Raw genomic sequence first — 19,154 nt, 5'->3', positions numbered from 1 at the left:
TTCTCAGTCTCTCAAATATTTTCTACTGCTATGTCATTTGGCTGGACACTGGTGCTTCTCTTACCCTTCTCTGAGCCAAGTTATTTCATTAAGATGGCAGAAAATTAAGGAAAACTGAATCCCTGCTGGGTCTTTAGCAGGGAACTAAAGGGCCAGATAGCTGGCAAGAAAGGAATTACATATTGGGGAAGAGCAGGGCCTGGGAAGGCAGGGAGCAGGTGGGAGCAGGTAGGTTTTGTCTAATTGCATCCATACTGCTCATGGTGCAATCCTGGCAGCAGGGCCAGCCTCAGCCCCTGCTCCATCCTCCAGTGAGCAGGGCAGTGGGACAGGCTGCAGGAACAAGCTGGGGTTCACTCTGACTTGGGGGAAGCCTCATGGTAGTCTAGGACAGCAGAGATATGGCCAAGGGAAGGAGAAACAGAGAAGGAGGCTTTCCCTAGCTCCAGTTGCAGTAGTCCCACATCCTGTTTTGGTTACTGCATTCCCTCCCCTCTGCTGATTTGCTCCAAAACCTTCCAGGGAAGTGAAAGAATAACCAGAACACGTTTGCTACTGAAAAGGCACTCAGCCTTGAGCTGTACACATGCAGCAGAAAACAGGGTGTCAGAATCTGGCACTGAACATGACAGGCCAGAGATAACATGGATCAGGCAAAGACACAAGGCCCCAGCCCCATGGGGTCAGCAAGAGGGTGACAGGGGATTTGTGAATCCCTAGGCTGGCCACAGGAGATGATGGGTGATCCAGCATAAAGCTTGAGCAACACAAACATGATACTAAAGCTCGTATAAAAAAAAAGTCCCAACACTGCCAGCACATCAGATTAACAGTGAGAACTTGACTCATCAGCAAGGGTTTGGTGTAAGTCAGCACTTTACATTGTGTGGCTGCAGTGATTTTGACCTCAGAGCCCTAATGCTGGATTTATTGCACTGTGAAATCATGGGCACAGGCAGGGCAAATGAACAAGCAAGGCCAAAGCACTCAGCACCTCAGGGATAGTGGCTGGTAGGACTAAGCCTGCAAAAACTAGATCTGCTGGGTCTAACAGTGTTCAGAGCTCTCAGTTCTATTGCAAGCACTCAGCAGAAAAAGAGCTTGCCAAGTCCAGTGTCTATATGAAAAGTTGGGAAGAAGGAATATAATAAATTATCTTTCCATATCCTGTTTGCATCTAATTCGATAACTGACCATCTGTCTACTTTTTTTAGCCTCTTTTTAAGCCTGTGATGTGTGCTTGTTTTCAAAATCCCTTCCAGATATAAAATTCTTTTAGATAACAATCCCTTTTTAATTATTTCACATCAGATATTTGGGTGTAATGGGTATTGGTGAAATGATTTTTGTACCATTGCCTTGTTCATAAACTCTTCTTTTTAAAGTGTGCCATATTCCAGAAAAAGAATGCTCTGCCAGTCCTCTCACATAAGTAGCCCCAGTGCTTACAATATACATGCTGACATCCAAAGCTGCAGTTCTACATATTCCTCTGCAGAAAATAATGATCCTTTAAACTAGCAGAGAACCAACCCAGCTCCTGGGAGTGCTTGAAGTGTGGTCTGTAGAAAGGAGCTATGAGTAAAAGGAACCATGAGAGGAAGATATCAGCATTATCTCTGATTAACAGATTTTTTAAAAATAGCTGGAAGGACTGGAGTGTCAGACCTGCACAGTGACAAGGACTGAGTTCATAGAAAAAAATTAAATAAGCTAAACATTAAATCCACATGGAATGCCATGAATCTGAATATCTAAAATTTGTCTCCTAAGGATTTCTGAAAGACAAATTCCAATACTCTTTCACAGACAGTGAAAATGCTCTGAAGCCAGATCTGAAATCAATGCATTTCTCAAGATGCCACATCTCCTCTCATGTCCTTTTACTTTCTGGCTCAGCTTCAGATAATATGTAAGAGCCATAGTTTCTACAGAACTTACCACAGGCAGTGTGTTCTAGCTATTATTAAGATGAGGGATCTCAAATACTTCGATTTTTTAATGAGAAAGTTAAGAATTTCTGCGTAGAATTATCAATAAGGAAAATATCTTCCTCTGAAACCAGATGCTGGTTATTCATGTTACCTGGAAATGGGATAATGAAAATAATGGATATTTTGAAGCACAGGTAGTTCAGAAAGAAATGACAGGGAATAATAATTTTAAGTTGCATCAAAACAGAAACCTTTCAGAAATGGCTGGTGAAATTAAAAGGTTTGAGAAAAATAATTTCAGGATAAATAAAATACTCGATTTGACTAAAAAGCGTTGTTTTTTCTGCCTAGAGAATTGCCATACATATGAAACATAGTAGAAAGTAAATTTCAAGGAACTACCAAGTCAGAAAGATCAAAAGAAAGCTATTTCATCTTGAAAAAATGCAGAAGTGAAACAAACTATTTTCTTAAGAAGATTTTTATTTTTTTCTCTTAATGGACAATTATAGTCCATCATCAAATCACAAAAGCTAGCAGCATTACCAAAACTTCTCTGTGGGAGAAATAATCCCACATTTGTGCATGTAAGTTGTTTTCCAGGTGGGAAGAGAAGAGAACAGGAGGGGATGCAAACAGCCATAGGGAGACAGGAGTTGCAGCCCTGCTGCCCATCTCCTCTGGGGAATGTCCTGAGGGGCCCCAGTCCTGGTTTGCTGGCAGGACTCAGAGAAAATTAATCCACACAGGACTCCCAGCCTACACTGAGCACAGATGGAGAAGTCTTGAGCCAGTGGAAGAAAATCAAAACCCCTTGTTCTGAAACAACTTTAATCCATTTAGAGAGCGAGACCTCCATATGGATGATAAATAAGCAGAAATTCTGACTGACAGTGTAATCCATTTACATTTCCTGTATATATGGATTTAAGACACTAGAACACTGATTTTTGTGAACCCCTTCCCTGTTTGTGTGTGGCGCCTGAGATGCCACCCTGACCCAGAGGAAATTCCAGAGGAAGGGGCTCTCTTCTCTTCCTCCCCTCTGGGGCAGCTGTTGATGCACCAGCCTCCCACTTCTAAGAGCAAAGGGACTGGGCACCTTGATTTCATGTTTTGAGTGATTCTGCTGGGAAAACATGAGCCTTGGTATTGGTAGCTCTGTTGTTTATCCTTCAATTCCACCCCAAAATTTCAAATCACTTTCTGCCTGATTTTCAATTTATGCTTCAGGTTACATCTTCTTCATCTTCCTAACAGTTGTATTTACTGTATTTTCAAAGCCATTATCAAACAGCTATTTGCTGCTGCTAATACAGAGAATGAAAAAAACATTTCTGCCAAAACCATGAAAAACCTCCTAAGGGCAGGATGTCTCAGCTCTAAAATCTTATCTGCACATGAACTGTACTGCCTTGTAATGGCTTAACCATCTTGAGGTGGAAGTGCTTATTTATAGGAAGAAGAGTCCCTCTGCAGAGGCATATTTATATTAATCTGATGGAAGATGGAACTGTAAGGTGTGTGAGGCATAAGTGGACCCGTAAGGATAAAGCCTCATCTTCATAAATAACTCAGTGGAAACTTTCCAATTGGAGTATTTTGGCAGTATGTCATTATTTGAAAGGACATATTGCTGCAATGTAGTGTTTGCTTGCTTTCTGCATACACTATGTACTCCATGGATTAAAAAAAAAAAAAAGTATTTTGGCATAGGGCAAAGCAAAGACACAATAATTATAAAACACAGCACCAAATTCTGATGCAGTAGTGGGGCTTGTATTCAGCTGAACCAGTCTTCTGTACAGTAGGTTTTGGCTAGTGAGACTCCATTGTCATTTAGAAGCAAGCATATTTAAGTGGTTAGGATATCTTCATTCCATTTTGTTCTGATTTGGCTGGTCTCCTTGTACTCATTCTCTCTGAGCACACTTAAGGAGGGACCAATTCCTTCATTTGCATATTCAGTTGCACAATAATTTTTTCATCAGATCTCTCTTTTGTGAGTTGCCATTTGCCAAGTACTGCATTTGGAAGCATTTGCTGGTCTCAGGAGAGGTGATGCTTCACTTGTCTTGGGAAGAAGAAGACAGAAGTCCTCACAGGAAGGAAAAGCTGGGCTAGATGAAAAATGCATTAGCATAAGTAAGATAAAAATTTAAGGCACAGAAACTGTAATTGCAAAATACATCTGTGTGAATTCTAGCACTAAGAGAACCCTGAAAACCACAAAGAAAATAACTGCCTTTAGCTGGGAACGACAGTAAAACAGGTTTAAGCTAAACTACATTATGTGGTGTTCAGGATGCATGGAGGACATGTGCAATCTGAGGGTTACCAGAACTCTGCCCCTGCCAGAAGGGGCAGCCTGGCCATTCTCCACTGGAACTAGCTCTGTCCTATCTCTGTCCCTCAGATCTGAACCTGTGAACCAATTCTCACCTGGCAGAAACTGCTCACCTTGTACTTTTGGTAGGGTTATTTTTGGTCAGGACAAGCAGTTTCAGCTGGTGCTTCATTCCATTCTTGGAAGAGATTGAGGTCTCTCACCCAGTGTGAGCAGGACAGAGCTCAGTTTGCAGCACCTGGGAGCTCATGTACTTTACCTGTACTCTGGTTGTATAACTCTGAGGAGTCTGTTCCTGGGCTATAAGAATCCATCACCTTTCTCCAGGATTCATAATGCTCCAATACCTTTTTCTCTGTGTAGAGCCTCTGAGTTTAGATGAAAAAAAGTTTGTTTGGGGCCATGGAGTATGTACCCCTTACACTAAGAAGCAGAGGTCTTGAGTAGTTGGTAGACATGCTCTAAACAGTGCCAGAGAAAGCCATGGCTTTGGAGTGAGGATTGCTCAAAGTTTGTCTTTTTTCTCTCCTCCCAGATCCTGTGAATTTACAGCATCATTGTTTCTCATCATGTCAACAAACCAGCCTCAAATACCCAGGGTTTATTCCTACCAAGAAAGTCCAAAAAGATAAATAACGTGAAGACAGCTGGAAGTGTCATCCAGATGCAACCACGTCAGTATGGGTTACTGCTGGCATAATTCCTTTTTGTCTGACTAAGTGCCCTGGTTTTGAATGGGTTTCAGTACACAGCCTACTCCTAAGAACACTGCAACACCAGTTGCAGTTCCTGCCTTTTGTGCTGCTATCCCAACTTGACAGTCACTGAAATGCTGAGGAATGTGGATGGGAAGGGACCTTCTGGAGTCCAAGCAGAGCTTGTAAGGAGAACAGTTTAAACTGCAAATGTATTTGGGAGGTTGAGATTCTGTAGAAAATATTAATTTGAGACTTTTAGAACAGGAAAGGAGATTTAGCAATATATTTTTTATTAAATAGCATGAGGAAATCCCCATGTCCAGCTTGGAAAAGTTTGATATAAATTAATTAATTGCAGAATGACAGAGTCTTCCTGAGCAGTACTAGCTCCAGCTCTGACCCTTTTTAAGTACCAAGGTCATAGAATATAATGACAGAAAAGAAACACAGAAAAACTATTACAAATACAAAAGTGTTGAAAAATTGAATACTTTCCATAGTGATTAAACAAAAAAAAAAAAAAAAAAAAAAAAAAAATCAAGTTCTTAAAATCAAGCTAGCATTTAGGGGTACAACTATCTAGAAACCCTGGCAGCAAAAGGAGCACTGACCACTGTTGCTATTATTTTTTTTTCTGGTAAAGCAGGAGCCAGTTGTGCTAGAGTTTATCTCAATTACTTTAAAGGGAGCTGTTATTATGTTGTTCTCTTAAACTTCTGACTACTTCTTGTTTCTTTCTTTTTTTATTTTTTTTTTTCAAACCCACAAAAATTTGTTAAGGAGGATTTGGTTAGTTCAGTACAAATTTCCATTGCTTGCTTTCTGGCCATTGTTTCTTTTAAATCTTACATGAGCAAAGGTAGCTTGATGGGTTTGGAGCTTTAGTTCCCATTCTTTGACAACCAAGAATGGGAAAACTGCAGCTTGATACAACATTCAGAGTAAAAACTAGGGAGGTGTTAGGTTTCTTCTTAAGTCATCTCTTCTGTTTGTCAATGTTCCTTTTTTTCCCCTCACATGAATGCCTGCTGAATAGTTTGCAAAGAACGCTGCAGATGACCAGTCTTGTGTGCTGCAAAGTGTTATATTCCTCTGCCCCTGGAAGCTCCCTGGTGTGAACACCATTACCTATTTGTACAGAGTTACACTGTAATATGAAGTGAGGAAACAAATCTGTAAAATTCTTAAAAGAGAAAAAAGGAATATATCTGAAAAGAGATCCAATGAGAATTACTGCAGAGTTACATAGAAAATTAATTTAGCTAGTCATACAAGATCCATCAGCCTACTGCCCCTCCTGAAAGAATAGACTCAATATCCTTGCCTGTGACCTTCCCAACACCTTTTGAGGAAATGAGTACAAACCAAGTCCCTTTAAGAAAACAAGTAAGAACCAACCCCCTTTGTAGCTCTTGATTTTGAAATACTTCCTACTGTCCAAATCAAAAAGTTCTTTCATAAAATCCTTGTTCATCTGGTTTTGACCCTGAGGCAGAACTAAACTCCCCAAGCACCAAAGTCCTCAGGGAGACCATAATTCATTCTGATGGCAATGGCAGCTCAGCTTTCAGTCTTGGTAGCAGCTAAAGGACCTCACCTTCATGGTCCCTTGTAAGAGGCTGTGGGTACGTATATCTGGGAGTGGGATAGGGATGGAACAGGGGGAATTAATGTCTTACCAGTGTAAGCTCAGGTGGGCCTGCATAGGTATAACTTCACACCATAGAACAGGATCAAGAATCGTGTGTGGTCACCTCCAGGTGCTGGTTTGCTGCTTCAGAGCTTTTCTGATGGCCAGGATTCCAAAACACCAAATGTGCTTATTGACTATTACAGTGTTTCCAAAATGAAGAAACACTTTTTACCCCGAGCAGCAGTTCTGAAGCTTTGAGGCACAGAGCATTCTGTGGCAGAGCTCAGAGAAGCAGCTGGTTATTCACACAGTGGTACAGGGCTTTTACATTCATGTGGCTCTTTTGAAGTTAATTACCAGAACAACGAAAGAAATAAAAGTTGGATGGAGTAACTTCTTGAACTGACTCTAATCCGTGGACTAACAATTGGTCTGCAATGCCTTAATTTGCTGTGACATAGTTTGTGGTATGCAAATCATGGAGAACTCTGCCTCTGTATTGCATAATTACCATAACAATTTACGTTGGCTTAAAAGTATTTCTCCTCTCAGAAAGTCCTTGTTGCCTCCTTTGACTTTAGAAAGATTAAAAAGAATAACTTTTACAGTAATTTAACTTCTTGATGACAATATTAGTCCTGTAGATCCTGCTCAATCAAGATACTGATACTGCTGCTGATAAAATATAAGTTGCCTGATAGATACATGCCCCAATTTTATTCCAGCACTTGACATCAACAAAGTGTAGCTAAGGTTAAACATAAGGAAGTTCTAGTTAATCATAGTTCTGGAGTGAAGCAGAAGCAATGGACGTAAATTAGTGTAATACAGAACAATTCTCAGGAAAAAAACACCTAAGATTTTATTATTATCTCCCTGTGAGACTGCAATTTGCACTATAATTCTATCAGCTGTCTTTTCTGCTTCTGTGCATAATCAGATATAACATCACATGTCATTAAAGAAACAATTATTCTAACAACAGACTAATAAATGCCTTCTGTTAGATGCAGGATTTAGCCAGCAAACATAAATAGACCTTTTGCATCAATAGCAGTGAGGATTAACAGTGACATTTTTATGTCACCCACTCATTTGTGAATTGCCACATTGTCACTGCAAGCCACAGGGTGGAGGGGAAAAAAAAGGAGACAACCAGCAAATGCAAAGTTATCATTCGTGGGTGTAATAGAAACTGTGACTATTTAAAGACGTTAGTCAAAAACTCCAAAATTAGGACATATTCGAATCCCACATAAATTCCATATTTAAGATTGTAAGATTGAACATTTAAGGAGAATTCGGCGAAACAGATTTTTTCTTTTTTTTTTTTTTGGGTACAGTACTTCCTGTGTTAGCTTGGACAGCTCATACAGTATTTTGGCGCCTCACATTTCCTCAGGCTTTTAATTTTTGGGTATATTTTAGGCAGTATTTTTCATTCTTATTGGAAACAGTTTAGTAGTGTCTGCAGAGAATCTACAGATGCTCTGTATGGGTAGGGAAATTCTGCTGTTCTGATGAAACATAGGAACCTGAAGATGCTGTAATAACAATTGGCTTCTTTTACTTCACATTCCACAAATCAAAAAAATAGATTATAGGGAGTAGCAGGGTTAATTTGATTCTTAACTGGTGGATAGTTAAAATTACACTGCAAAATTAAACAAGATTTCAAAAACCAATTTTCCAACAGAGGCTTTTTCAGCAATTAAAAAATTAAAATAAAAAATTAAATTTTAAAAATTAAATTTTAATTAACATTAAAATTTCAGTTTCTTAGACACACATAGGAGATTTTCTGTAGCACTCATTATGGCAGTCAGCTCTCCATGCCAGGATATAAATGCAAGTTGTCAGCTAAAGCCTTGCAGCCAGTCTTGCAGTCACACACTGATTTCCACATACATTCACTGACTAGATTGGGTTAAGTTAATTTTATCAGTTAAGCCTGAGTGCAATTGTGTCCTTTAAACTAAGTTTCAAGGATAAAGATTTGAAGATTTAATGATTATCCTTTTAATGTTATTTGAAATTTCATGAATGTCAAATGTTCTAGAAGATTTTGAAATGACTGGCTTTCAGAAAAGTCATAGTGAGGTGCTAGGGAAAAGTAGGACTAGCCAAAAGCATGATGCCTTTTATTTTTTCTATGTGTCTGCATACATTTGATCTATTTTGCAGGCATGATCCCTGCCTGGCTGCCACCATTTAAATAGGCTACAAAGATTCTAGGGACTGTAGGTGAGAAGCTACATCCTTTCCTGTATTTGAACAAATGGGATACTGACTGTGCAATGTCATCAGCACAAGTTTTGTCAGCTTAATGCATTTCCCTCTCTCCCGATCAACCAATTTCCACTTCTTCAGTATAATTCCCCTGTTGTTTCATTCAATCTCAAGTCAAAAAAGCAGGCAAAACTTCCATAAACCTACAAAGGACCATGTAAAAGCCACACTGGCAACACTGGCAATAGGAACTCCACAGCTTGCAGCAACAATTCCTTCCCAAAAAGAACCCTGGTGAAGAAGCACTATTCTGAGAGTAGGTAATTCTTCATTAGTGACCCACTACTGCAACAGATCAGAGGGATTTAAACCAGAAAAGGCCCTCAGAAGAGCACTGGTATGGAATGTGGAATATTAAAATTATTCAATGGTTACAAAGGCAGGAGCTGTTGCCCTGTACTGCTTTCTCACTGTGAGTACTGGCATGTTTGAGATGGGTTGCTTTTTTCCCCCGTTGTCTTTATGACAGGCATTTCAGTTTGAAGGGTGTGTAGGAAAGTGAACTTTCAAAATATTAGTCATCTGTAAAGTTACAGTATTCTACTTTCAACAGGATGTGAGGCAAAGTTTTCCAGAGTTTGGATTCAGTTACACAGTGATCAAAAGGGGCTCATCTGTAAGATGAAGATGTGGGCACTTCAGTCAGCCAGAAATCCCATTAAGGACCCATTGTAAAATATACAGATTTTGACATGGTTAATGAAATCAAATTGGAAATCCTGTGAACTATGTGCAGTGTTTCATATTCAAAGCAGAGTGTGATTCAGAGTGTTGACTTTAAGGTAGACAACACTAAAACTGGAAGGAGAAAGTGTGGTCTTTTCCCACATTTGCTCACCAACTTTAAGTTTTGCCTATGTTATAATTAAAATTATGTATGTGGAGACCTTTATCATCAACACAATATTGTACTTTCTACCCCCAAAATTTCAAGTGGAAAAGGAAAGTTTATGTTTAATTTTTCCATTTAATTCTTAGTAAAGATATTTCTTTTTCTGAAGCATCCCCATTTTCTGAGCTTTATAGATCTATTAACCAATATTTATAGAATTCAAGCCACTGAAAAATAGAGAGAAAAAAAGGGGGTATATGGGAAGTAGCTAGGAAAGAAGAGGATAAGTACAGAAGGGATGAAGATGCACAGCACTGTGCTCCCAAGAGCTCTGTACTTTGCCAAGCATTATCAGCACTTTTTCATAGCAGGACTTTGCTACCTAGTGGAAAACCAGTTGCTTTGTTTTTAGCCTAGGTTCCAGTCTAGAAGGAATCACACTTTAATTTAGAATTCTCTGATTTGTTATCTCTTCTGAGCTAAATCATAAACTTTGCAATGATGTAAAAAATAACAACTGCTATTCTGATACATCAGAGAGAAATAAGCAGTCCCTCAGTGCATATAGCAGAAGTCTCTGCTCAATGTTTGCCTGTTTGCAAACATTGCTTCAGATAAATTTACTCCAGATCCAGGAAAAGGTTTGGGTTCCCATTTTAAGCCCCACAAATGTAAACACTGGATAAAGGCCACTACCACATTTCTCTTGCATACTCAAGTTCAAGAATTGCCCAGCACTTTAGTTATCCCAGAAACAAAAAGTTGGCTACAAGGAAGTTGAGATTAATGCAGGAGACTTTGAAGCAGACTTTCAAAGTCGAGAAAATTTCAAGTTAATACTCAAAAGCCTAATATTGCCTAGCATGCTGCCAGCTGCCAGTGACCCACTATACAGCCCTTAAGAGACATACTAGGCTTGCAGTACTGCAAGCTCTTACCCATGATGCAACTAACTCATTTTGGAAAGAAAAAAATATCCTTAATGAGATATCTTTAAGAACAATGATGTATCTTATGAATAGATATGATAATCTTGCAGCAACTTTAGTTTCCTGTAGCTACTGTTCAGTGTTGATCCAACTGATTTCTGTCAGTAGCTAGAGATTAATAACAGACTGTTCATTAGCTATGTAAGCTACATGAGGTACTTGGCACCATTTAACACCAAAATCTTCTCAGCCCTCCAGTTTCATGCATAGTTCAGTTCATGTCATTTATTCTGATGTGAAAGTGTAATACCTGTGAAAATGTCACAGGCAGATGAAATGATGTAGCATCTCTGCTTCCATCCCCATCCAAGGAAGAACTGCCAACAGTTTCAGAATGCCTCAGACTTACCAGTGCTGGAGCCCACACCGTGCAGCTGTAGATTGCAGGGGTGGCAGCTACAACACCCACAGTCTGTTCCACCCAGCCCAGCTGTGACAGAAGGGGACGTTTCAAGATGCAGAAGACAAGTGTGAGGTTGGTAGCTAATGGTCCTGCTGTGGGAAGCAGCTGAACCAGCAGGACTTACTTGCATTCCTTCAATTATACTGTCCTAAACTGTCAATCATTTCCATAAGATGTATCTGCAGTAATATACTATACCACAGGTAACAAGGAAAAGAAATAGCAAATATAGATGTCCTTCTATATTCAAGTGTTACAAACATGTTTTCTGGTACTTGGATGCTTTATATCATGCAAGTGTATGTCCAGTGAACAAAGGTATCTTTATAGTCTGCACAGTTAATTTTTGTCTTTCTGTATTTACAGCAATAAAAAGTATAGCAACTCTTTAGTATGAAATGTCCCAAGGGATTTCTGTGCCTCAACATGTATTGCAGACATACTTTATCTCTTTTTTTAAAAGGAACACCCACCCCACCCCCTACTTCCAGAATAGTCAACTCTTCCACCAAAACAACCATCACCCCATCCAGCTTTAAAAAGAGACATCTGTTAATTATGCTCACCCTACTACCAGTTTCTCAGGCACTCTTAAGGAACTGCAAAGTGAAATAACTGGGAGAGCTCAACAGCCAGCCAGAAAAAGTGAAAGGCTTCTGGCTTCAGCAGAGAAGTATTGAGGAAATATCCAGATACAGCCCACATGACTGAATTATTCCAGTAGTTAGCAGCATTTGAGATCAGGTTTACAAAGTCTCTTTTCATGGACCAGGGTTGATGTAAGGATACATTCTACAGGCTTTCTGCTTTAGACTGATAGCAGTCAGCCCCAATTATTTACCTGCACTGTTGCAGAGCCATGCATGGACACAGATCTGTTCACTTCTGTCACTCTCGCCAGTCCCACTGCACGTTTGCCAAATGCCTCTTAATGAAACAAAGGCAAGTTAAAATCGATTAATGTGACTTGCCCCCAGCAGCTCAGGGAGGGGACAGTTTACAGCTGTCTATGCAGAAGGGCAGGTCCACCTAGATACACTACAATGGTTCATTTGGCATGGCTGGTCTAGCTGAAAGAACATGGAATGCTTTTCACTTTGACCCGAGTATTACCTGCTCTAAGGGCATCTCATGCACCACTAGCAGCTTCACTCCTTGTTAAAGTCTCAGAATATGGTTTCTTCAAGATTTTATTATAGGAGATAAACTACCTAACTTGCAACACAGTTTTATTAAAAGCAGACACAAAACTTGGTAGATTGGCTCAGTTTTCCCAATAATGACTGTACATTAGGTCACATCAACACTAAATTTGGCTAAACTGAAAAAATCATAGAAGATAAATTGTGGAACAGCTGTAAAACAATGTTTCATTTTACCAAAACTAGGGATTCAAAGTCATGTTTCATTTTTTCTGTCAAACTGTTCATGGTTTAGCACAAACTAAAAAGCTAGCCTCTCTCCTAATCCCTTCTATTAATCTTAGACTTCTTCCTCCTTTGCACACTCAGATAAGGACATGAAAATATAAAGTATGTACCATTTTTTTTCTTCAGTGCCAACAAGGAAACAAAATGCATAACTCAACTACTTTTTTTTCTCCGGATGAAGTCTCTGAAGTTTAGCCTATTGCCTTCAGGTTCACATGCATTCCAAATAACTCAAGGTGTATTAAGTCAGGACTGTAATTTCCTTAGCCCTCCTTTCTAGCTAATGGAAAAATAAGTTAGCAATGCAATGCTGAATAGTTTCTCTTCCAGTCTTCTCTTCAAGCTCGAAGTTGTTGGGCTATTCTGATGTACCAGGACTGTGCTGCAACAGCTGTAGCTACACTCAACACAGGAGTTGTTTGTGCTTTTGCAAACAGTACTAGTCATACAAAGAAATGCTGGTAAGAGGGCCAACTAAAATACTTAGCATCAGACATTAATTTATGTCAAGAGCTCCTAGCAAGCCATCTCTGTCAACTATTACTCTGTAGGAGAAGGGATATATGTTTAGACACAACTTTCTAAGGAACTAGTCAAGCCATCGCATGATCAGCAAGCCTCACAGAGACTGCTCTTCTAGCAAGTCCTCCACTTCCCCCATAACCTCAGCTGCCTTCACATGCCTCTGTTCTCTCCTGTGTTTCCAAGAACACTTCCTCCTCCCTTCTTCTTTCACTTGTGTCACCATATTACTCATTTAGGGTTGCTTGGCTTGGAGCTGCATGCATTCTGATCCACCAGCATGGTAACAGCTGTGACTTTTTTCAGTTTAAGCATAAATCTGGATGTTTGTTAGGAGCTACTGGCCACACGAGGTTTTAACATAACTTCTGGTAAGGCAACAGCTTCAAAGAATCTTTAGATACAATACCTCACAGTCTAGCTTGGTGATGAAGCTTCCCTTTACAGTAGCCACCAGCTGTAGGTAAGACACATTACAAAATACCTTAATCCTAAACCCTTTTTAATTAGGTGTTGACCTTTACACAGTGATTAAAACTAGTATTAGTCTTTCCAGAGCCAGAGATATTAAGCTGCACAGAAATAAGGTCAGAATGCTATTTTAAGTTAAGCAATGCCACTCTCCCAGGCCCTTATTTAGACATATTTGTCTACAACAAAAATTGTTGTCTTCATTTACTTTGACATGAGTTATTAGAAAGTAGCTGCCAAAGAAAAATGGCACTGTCTTGCAAACAACTCTACTGTATTTTTTCCACGTCTTGCTGCTTGAGCACTAGACCACATCAAACATCCTGATAATTAAAAAAAACAAGATAAAAACCAACATAGTAGATAGTTTTAACAGCCAATATGCACCCAAATATGTAGCATACAGGAGCCAATTCAGAGCATTCATGGGCTCTTTTTATTTCGTAAAACTAAAGCTTACAGATTTTCAACTCATAACCACTCAGAGAGACAACCACAAAAAGTGTATCAATAAAACCCAACAGGCTTCCAGGCCTCTAAAATTTTTTTGAACATAAAGTACAAAAAAGATACCACGTTACATTACAGTCTTGCTGCCTTACACACCATCATAAAAAGTGAACAAACATTCAGTAACTTCAGGCGTACCATTAAAAAGATACCAGTAAGTGCTCCAGTTTTCTGTACCATACAACTTTATTTCAGTAACATCTTTCTAGGCAACGTATCCAAAATATTTGACTCTAGCATACCTTCATACTGCAAATGTACTGAAATAGGACATTAAGTCTTTCTTCCCTCAAAAAAAAAACAAAAAACCATTAAGTTTTAGGTCATATTATAAAAAGTAACCATGTGGAATGTAACAAGTCATAATGTGAAATCAAAGTGCTTTATTCCAATAGCGCAGACAGACACAAGTGGTTATCCAGCCATTCTTTAGTATATCTCAAACACCAAAAGAGATATTTGCTCTGTTGCACCCCACCTTGCAGAGACCTTTGGACCATTATGGTGAAATTTCACTGACAGCTAAACAGTATCAGCAGACCAGCAATTTCACTTTGATACTTCAAATAATGAGTTATAAATGAGGCATCTTTTCATCATTATTCAAGTTCCCTTAATAATTTGTGAAGTTCTAGTGTATTATGTAACATTATATTCCAGTTAGTCTCTTAAAATCCAAGATACCCTCTATTTGAAAACTTCAAATTATTTCCCTAGAACCCAATAGCTGTCTAAGACTCAGCATTTTTGTGCAATTCTTTGCTACTTGCATGTGAAGAGAGAAACAGCTAACTCAACAGCCTGTATGAAAGAACTATAAACTCTCAAAGCAGAAAACAACTTTAATAAGGTTTGGACATCAGTAGTTTCATGGAATATGCACTCAATTCAGATGGTCCCATACTGAAGAATACTCATGTTTTAACTGTTCCGTCAGAAAACGTCCTTCCTACAGAAGTTTAAAAACCTATTTATCTTGCAGAGAAAAGTTTAAGACTTAGGCATTTAATTATCTTTCCTGTTACAACAAAATTAGCTCTACATTGTAACATGTATGATTAATCCTCCCTCTTTCAGACACCTCCCTGCACAGGTGTACAGTTTAAACCGGGAGGACTGAAGGAAAATTTCTGGTCCCATCCCACAGACATAAAGACAAAGCACTTTGCAAGACTGGTTTTATCCATTGCATTTGTGGCAACCAACCCAAAATGAAGGCACATGAAATCTATAACATTATAGCTTATAAATTGTAAACTAAAACTGAACCTCTCTATAATTTCTAGTCTTTTTGCACAGAAGTAATGACCAGCACCTATGCAGAGGTTCTATATTAAGTTTAATGCAGCTTTTTCCAGAAATAGTTAAGTGCCACTTGCATGCCTGTGCAAACACTGCCATTTATTAGGTTTTGACATGAAGTGCAGAAACTGGTTGTTTATCTGCATGGAAAGTCTGATGCCAATGCATCAGTAGCACTTCCTTCCCGTCGCTTATGAGAAATGTAAGTCACTAGCAACAGCTCAAAAGTGCACACTCCTAGCAGCAGGTTTCCTGTCAGGTGTTCTACAGCCTGTGGCATGCATTTAATCAGTGTCTCAATTTTGGATTTTAACATGTCAAAGCCTATCTACTTTTGGTTAGTTACAGGCCAGGCATGCACATGCATCTTAAGGAAGCCAGCTCGAAACATGCTTTGACAGATGCTGCATTGAAACTGGCCATACTTTAACAACTAAACACAGATGAGCTGCTAAACATACTGAGTAGCACTCAGGATCCAGGGTCAGCTCAATACCCCAGCTCTTAAGGAAAGCTGAATATGGATATTAATCTGCCTCCTAGACTTCACTGAAACTGCTACCTTTAAAGCAGAGAAACAAGATTCAAGGTTTCCGAAAGCTTCAGCAGACGGATAGGCTTGTCAATCAGATTAAGACTTACTAGGTTGTCAAACAACAGTTCAAAGTCTTGGCTATCACTTCTCTAGAAAGGTAGGTTTAAAAGAACTCAAACACCACTGCCACCTCTTAGCTAGAATGTGTAATTATGTTGCCTCATCAGAATGATAAACAGGGATAGTGTTTTGGAGTTCTATTTTTCACCCTATGTGTGAATTCACATGCCTTTCTTTTTTTGTTCTTCCCTTCTCTTATTTTTTCTCTGTTTCCACAGTTAAGTTGAAGGGATTGGCACACAAATAACTAGCAAACATAGACCTGTAGCTATTGCATTACAGAACCATATTAGAGTTTCATGAAGATTTCATGCAATGGTGTCTGTGCTCTCTTATTCTAAAAGAGAACGATTTTCACAGGTAACACATACAACACAGTTTTGTGATTTTAAATGCAGTGAGTTACACAAAGAACAAGAATTGACCAGACTTAATAACTGGAACTGCGCTAGGTCTGGCACTTGAGAATTCACAGTGATTAAAATAAAATTGCTTTGCCTAAGACAAAACATAAGATACCAAATAGATATAAAACTCTTTGCTTCTATTAACTTGTATTAGTATTCCAACACCGATAAGCAAGCTCAGTAGTACCTCAGACAGCAAAGACTTCTGCACATGGTTAACTTTATTCATTGCTTGCAGTGCAATTATTTTTTTTTTAGTATTATATACATGATGTCAAATCAAGCAATTTTCAATGCATAAAGTCATCACAGGCTCAACTCTTTGATGGATTGAAGCTTGGATTATGACAGGAAACCACTCTGTACCATCTCGTTTTGTGTACCCAACTCCACACTGTGCCAGGTGGTATTGCTGCTAAAGAGAAACTTAAGGTATACTTGTCTATTACTGAGGTGCTCTTCTGACATAGCAAGTTGTTTGCTGATAGTTTATAGTACCAGTGGATAATGTAAGAATAAAGCATTTGCACTTTTCTTTCCCCCACTCACTTCACTAATCCTAGTAGATCCACTAACACAGGTTTACAATCACAAAGCCGAACTTTACGATCTTTAGAGAGAAAGGAGCACAGCTTTTAAACACCCCAGCGTTTCTCAACCCACCCACTGCCTCCCATTCCAGCACTGAGGGCCTGGCTGGAGCAGCTGCTCCCAGAGCCCCGCTGACCTGCTGGGCTCACTGACCACACCGAACTGGGAATTAAAGCAAGACACTCAGGACTCTTCTGGCCAGAGTCCACGAGTGTAGACGAGCCCCACTCGTACCTGCCTCACCTTCTGTGCTACACCTGAGGGCACTTTGGTCCGTGCATCCACCTCCCAGACCTCCTGCTCCCCGGCCTTATCCAAACACATTGGACTTTGGCCTAAGCTTGAATGACGATTTCAGGGATTTCTCCTCATGCTCTTCCTCCTCAGTGTCACCACGAAAGGAGGGCGTGTTGTGGATGATCTGAGTCCTGAAGCGGATCTTATTTAGCCGAGGCTTCATCCGTCCGCTGCCAGAGGCTTTCCTGGTCATCTCCTTGCCTTTGCCGAGCACCGCCGCCCCATCGGTACCGTCAGCTTCCTCCCCAGCGCCGTGATGGTGGTGGGAGAGCCGGTAGTTCATGAGATTAGACGGCAACACCTTGGAGAGCCTCCAGCGCCCGCTCCCATTGCCAGCATTCCCTTCCTCCTCCTCCTCCTCCTCCAGGGCCCCCACGAGGTTCCGCATGTCCCCCGAGGCGCCCTGCTGCAGGTACTGCGCGGCCTTGCGCCCGCTGTAGTCGCGGATGTCCACGTCGGCGTCGTAGGCTCCCACCAGCAGCTTCACGACCTCGGCGTGGCCGTGCATGGCGGCGATGTGCAGCGCCGTGTGCCCGCCGCTCGTGCGGGCGTTGATGTCCACGGGCAGCCCGTGCCGCTGCGCGAAGTTGACCAGCGTGGCCAGCAGCTCCTGCCGCCCGTGCTTGGCGGCCCAGTGCAGCACCGTGAAGCCGGTGATGAAGTCCCGCTTGCAGAGCAGCGCCGGCTCGCAGCTCAGCAGCCCCTCCAGGCTCTCCCACCGCCCGTCCGAGGCCGACAGCATCCAGGCGTGCTCCAGGGGGTCCAGCGCCACGGAGCCGGTGGTGCTCCCCTCCTCCTCGGCGGAGGAAGAGGCCACCGAGGCGCTGTCCGAGTCGCGGCCGCGGCCCCCGCCGGGGAGGGCGCCGCGCTTCAGCTGAGGGGAGCTGCCCCGCGCCGCCTCCCGCAGGCTCCGGCGGCCGCCGCCCTGCGCCGCCGCCCCGGGGGCTCCGTCCGCCGCCCCCGCCTCGTCCGCCGCCGGGGGCCGCCCCGGGCCCGCCGCTATCGCGGTCTCCTCGCCGCCGCCGCCGCCGCCGCCTTCGCCTCGCCCGGGCGGCGGCCCCCGCCGGGAGCCCCTCCGCTGGCCCCCAGCCACCGCCGGGCTCGGCCGGGGCGGCTCGCCCCGCTGCTCCGGGGGCTGCGGGCGGATGCCGGCATCCTCGCCAGTTGCCGGCGGCGTCTCCTCAGCGCCTGCCCGTGGGGAGGGCGGCGGGCTGGGCTGCTTGGCGCTGTTCTCCGCCGCCGGCTCCTGCTCGCCGGCGGTCAGGGGGGCGGTGGCGGGGGGCTCGGGGGCGCAGTAGCGGCGGCGGAGGTGCACGTACTTGACGCCGGTGCCGGGTTCCTGGCGCACGGTGGCCACTGCGTTGACCAGCTCCTTGAAGCGGTGCCGGGCGGCGGCGCGGCGGGAGGGCTCCGCGGGGTTCAGCCAGTCCCGGAAATGCTCCAGCAGCTCCGCGTTGCGCGCCCGCCCGCCCCGCGCCGCCAGAAACCGCACCACCGACTCCTCCTGCAGCTCCGCCGGCTCCGCCATCTCCGCCGCTACCCCATCGCGCCGCCGGCGCTCCTCCTGCTGCTACCGCCGCCGCCGGCGATGGTGGTGGCAGGGGCGGTGCGGGCGCGGTGGAGCCGCCGCTGCCCCCGCCCCTCCTCCGGCGGCAGCATGCCCGGCAATCACTGCCGCGGCGGCGGCACCGCGCCGCCCTCCGGCCGGGAGGCGCCCGCCAGCAGCGCCCGCCCCGGCGGCGGAGCCGCGGCCGCAGCCCCTCCCCGGCTCCTCCCCGCCGCGTGGCTCTCCCTTTCGGCGGCACTTTTGGCCGTGTCCTTCCCTCCCTGCCCTCCTCCCTCCT

The 19,154-nt window shown here is 42.7% G+C and overlaps 1 protein-coding gene across 1 annotated transcript in view; it reads left to right on the top strand.

Annotated features, from left to right (window-relative positions):
- Positions 1 to 13,646: 13,646 nt before the first annotated feature.
- The window catches only part of SEPTIN10 (septin 10), a 28,020-nt gene continuing 22,512 nt past the window's right edge, over positions 13,647 to 19,154 (top strand). Inside the window, 1 exon segment of the mRNA XM_056515573.1 lies at positions 13,647 to 19,154. Within this exon segment, the coding sequence (XP_056371548.1) occupies positions 17,567 to 19,154 (1,588 nt within the window). The 5' untranslated portion in view covers positions 13,647 to 17,566.

The sequence above is a fragment of the Oenanthe melanoleuca genome, chromosome 1 (assembly GCF_029582105.1).
Source record: "Oenanthe melanoleuca isolate GR-GAL-2019-014 chromosome 1, OMel1.0, whole genome shotgun sequence".
Classification (NCBI taxonomy): Eukaryota; Metazoa; Chordata; class Aves; order Passeriformes; family Muscicapidae; genus Oenanthe; species Oenanthe melanoleuca.
The sequence above is the reverse complement of the archived record's forward strand: the minus strand, read 5'-3'. Positions and strand labels throughout refer to the sequence as shown.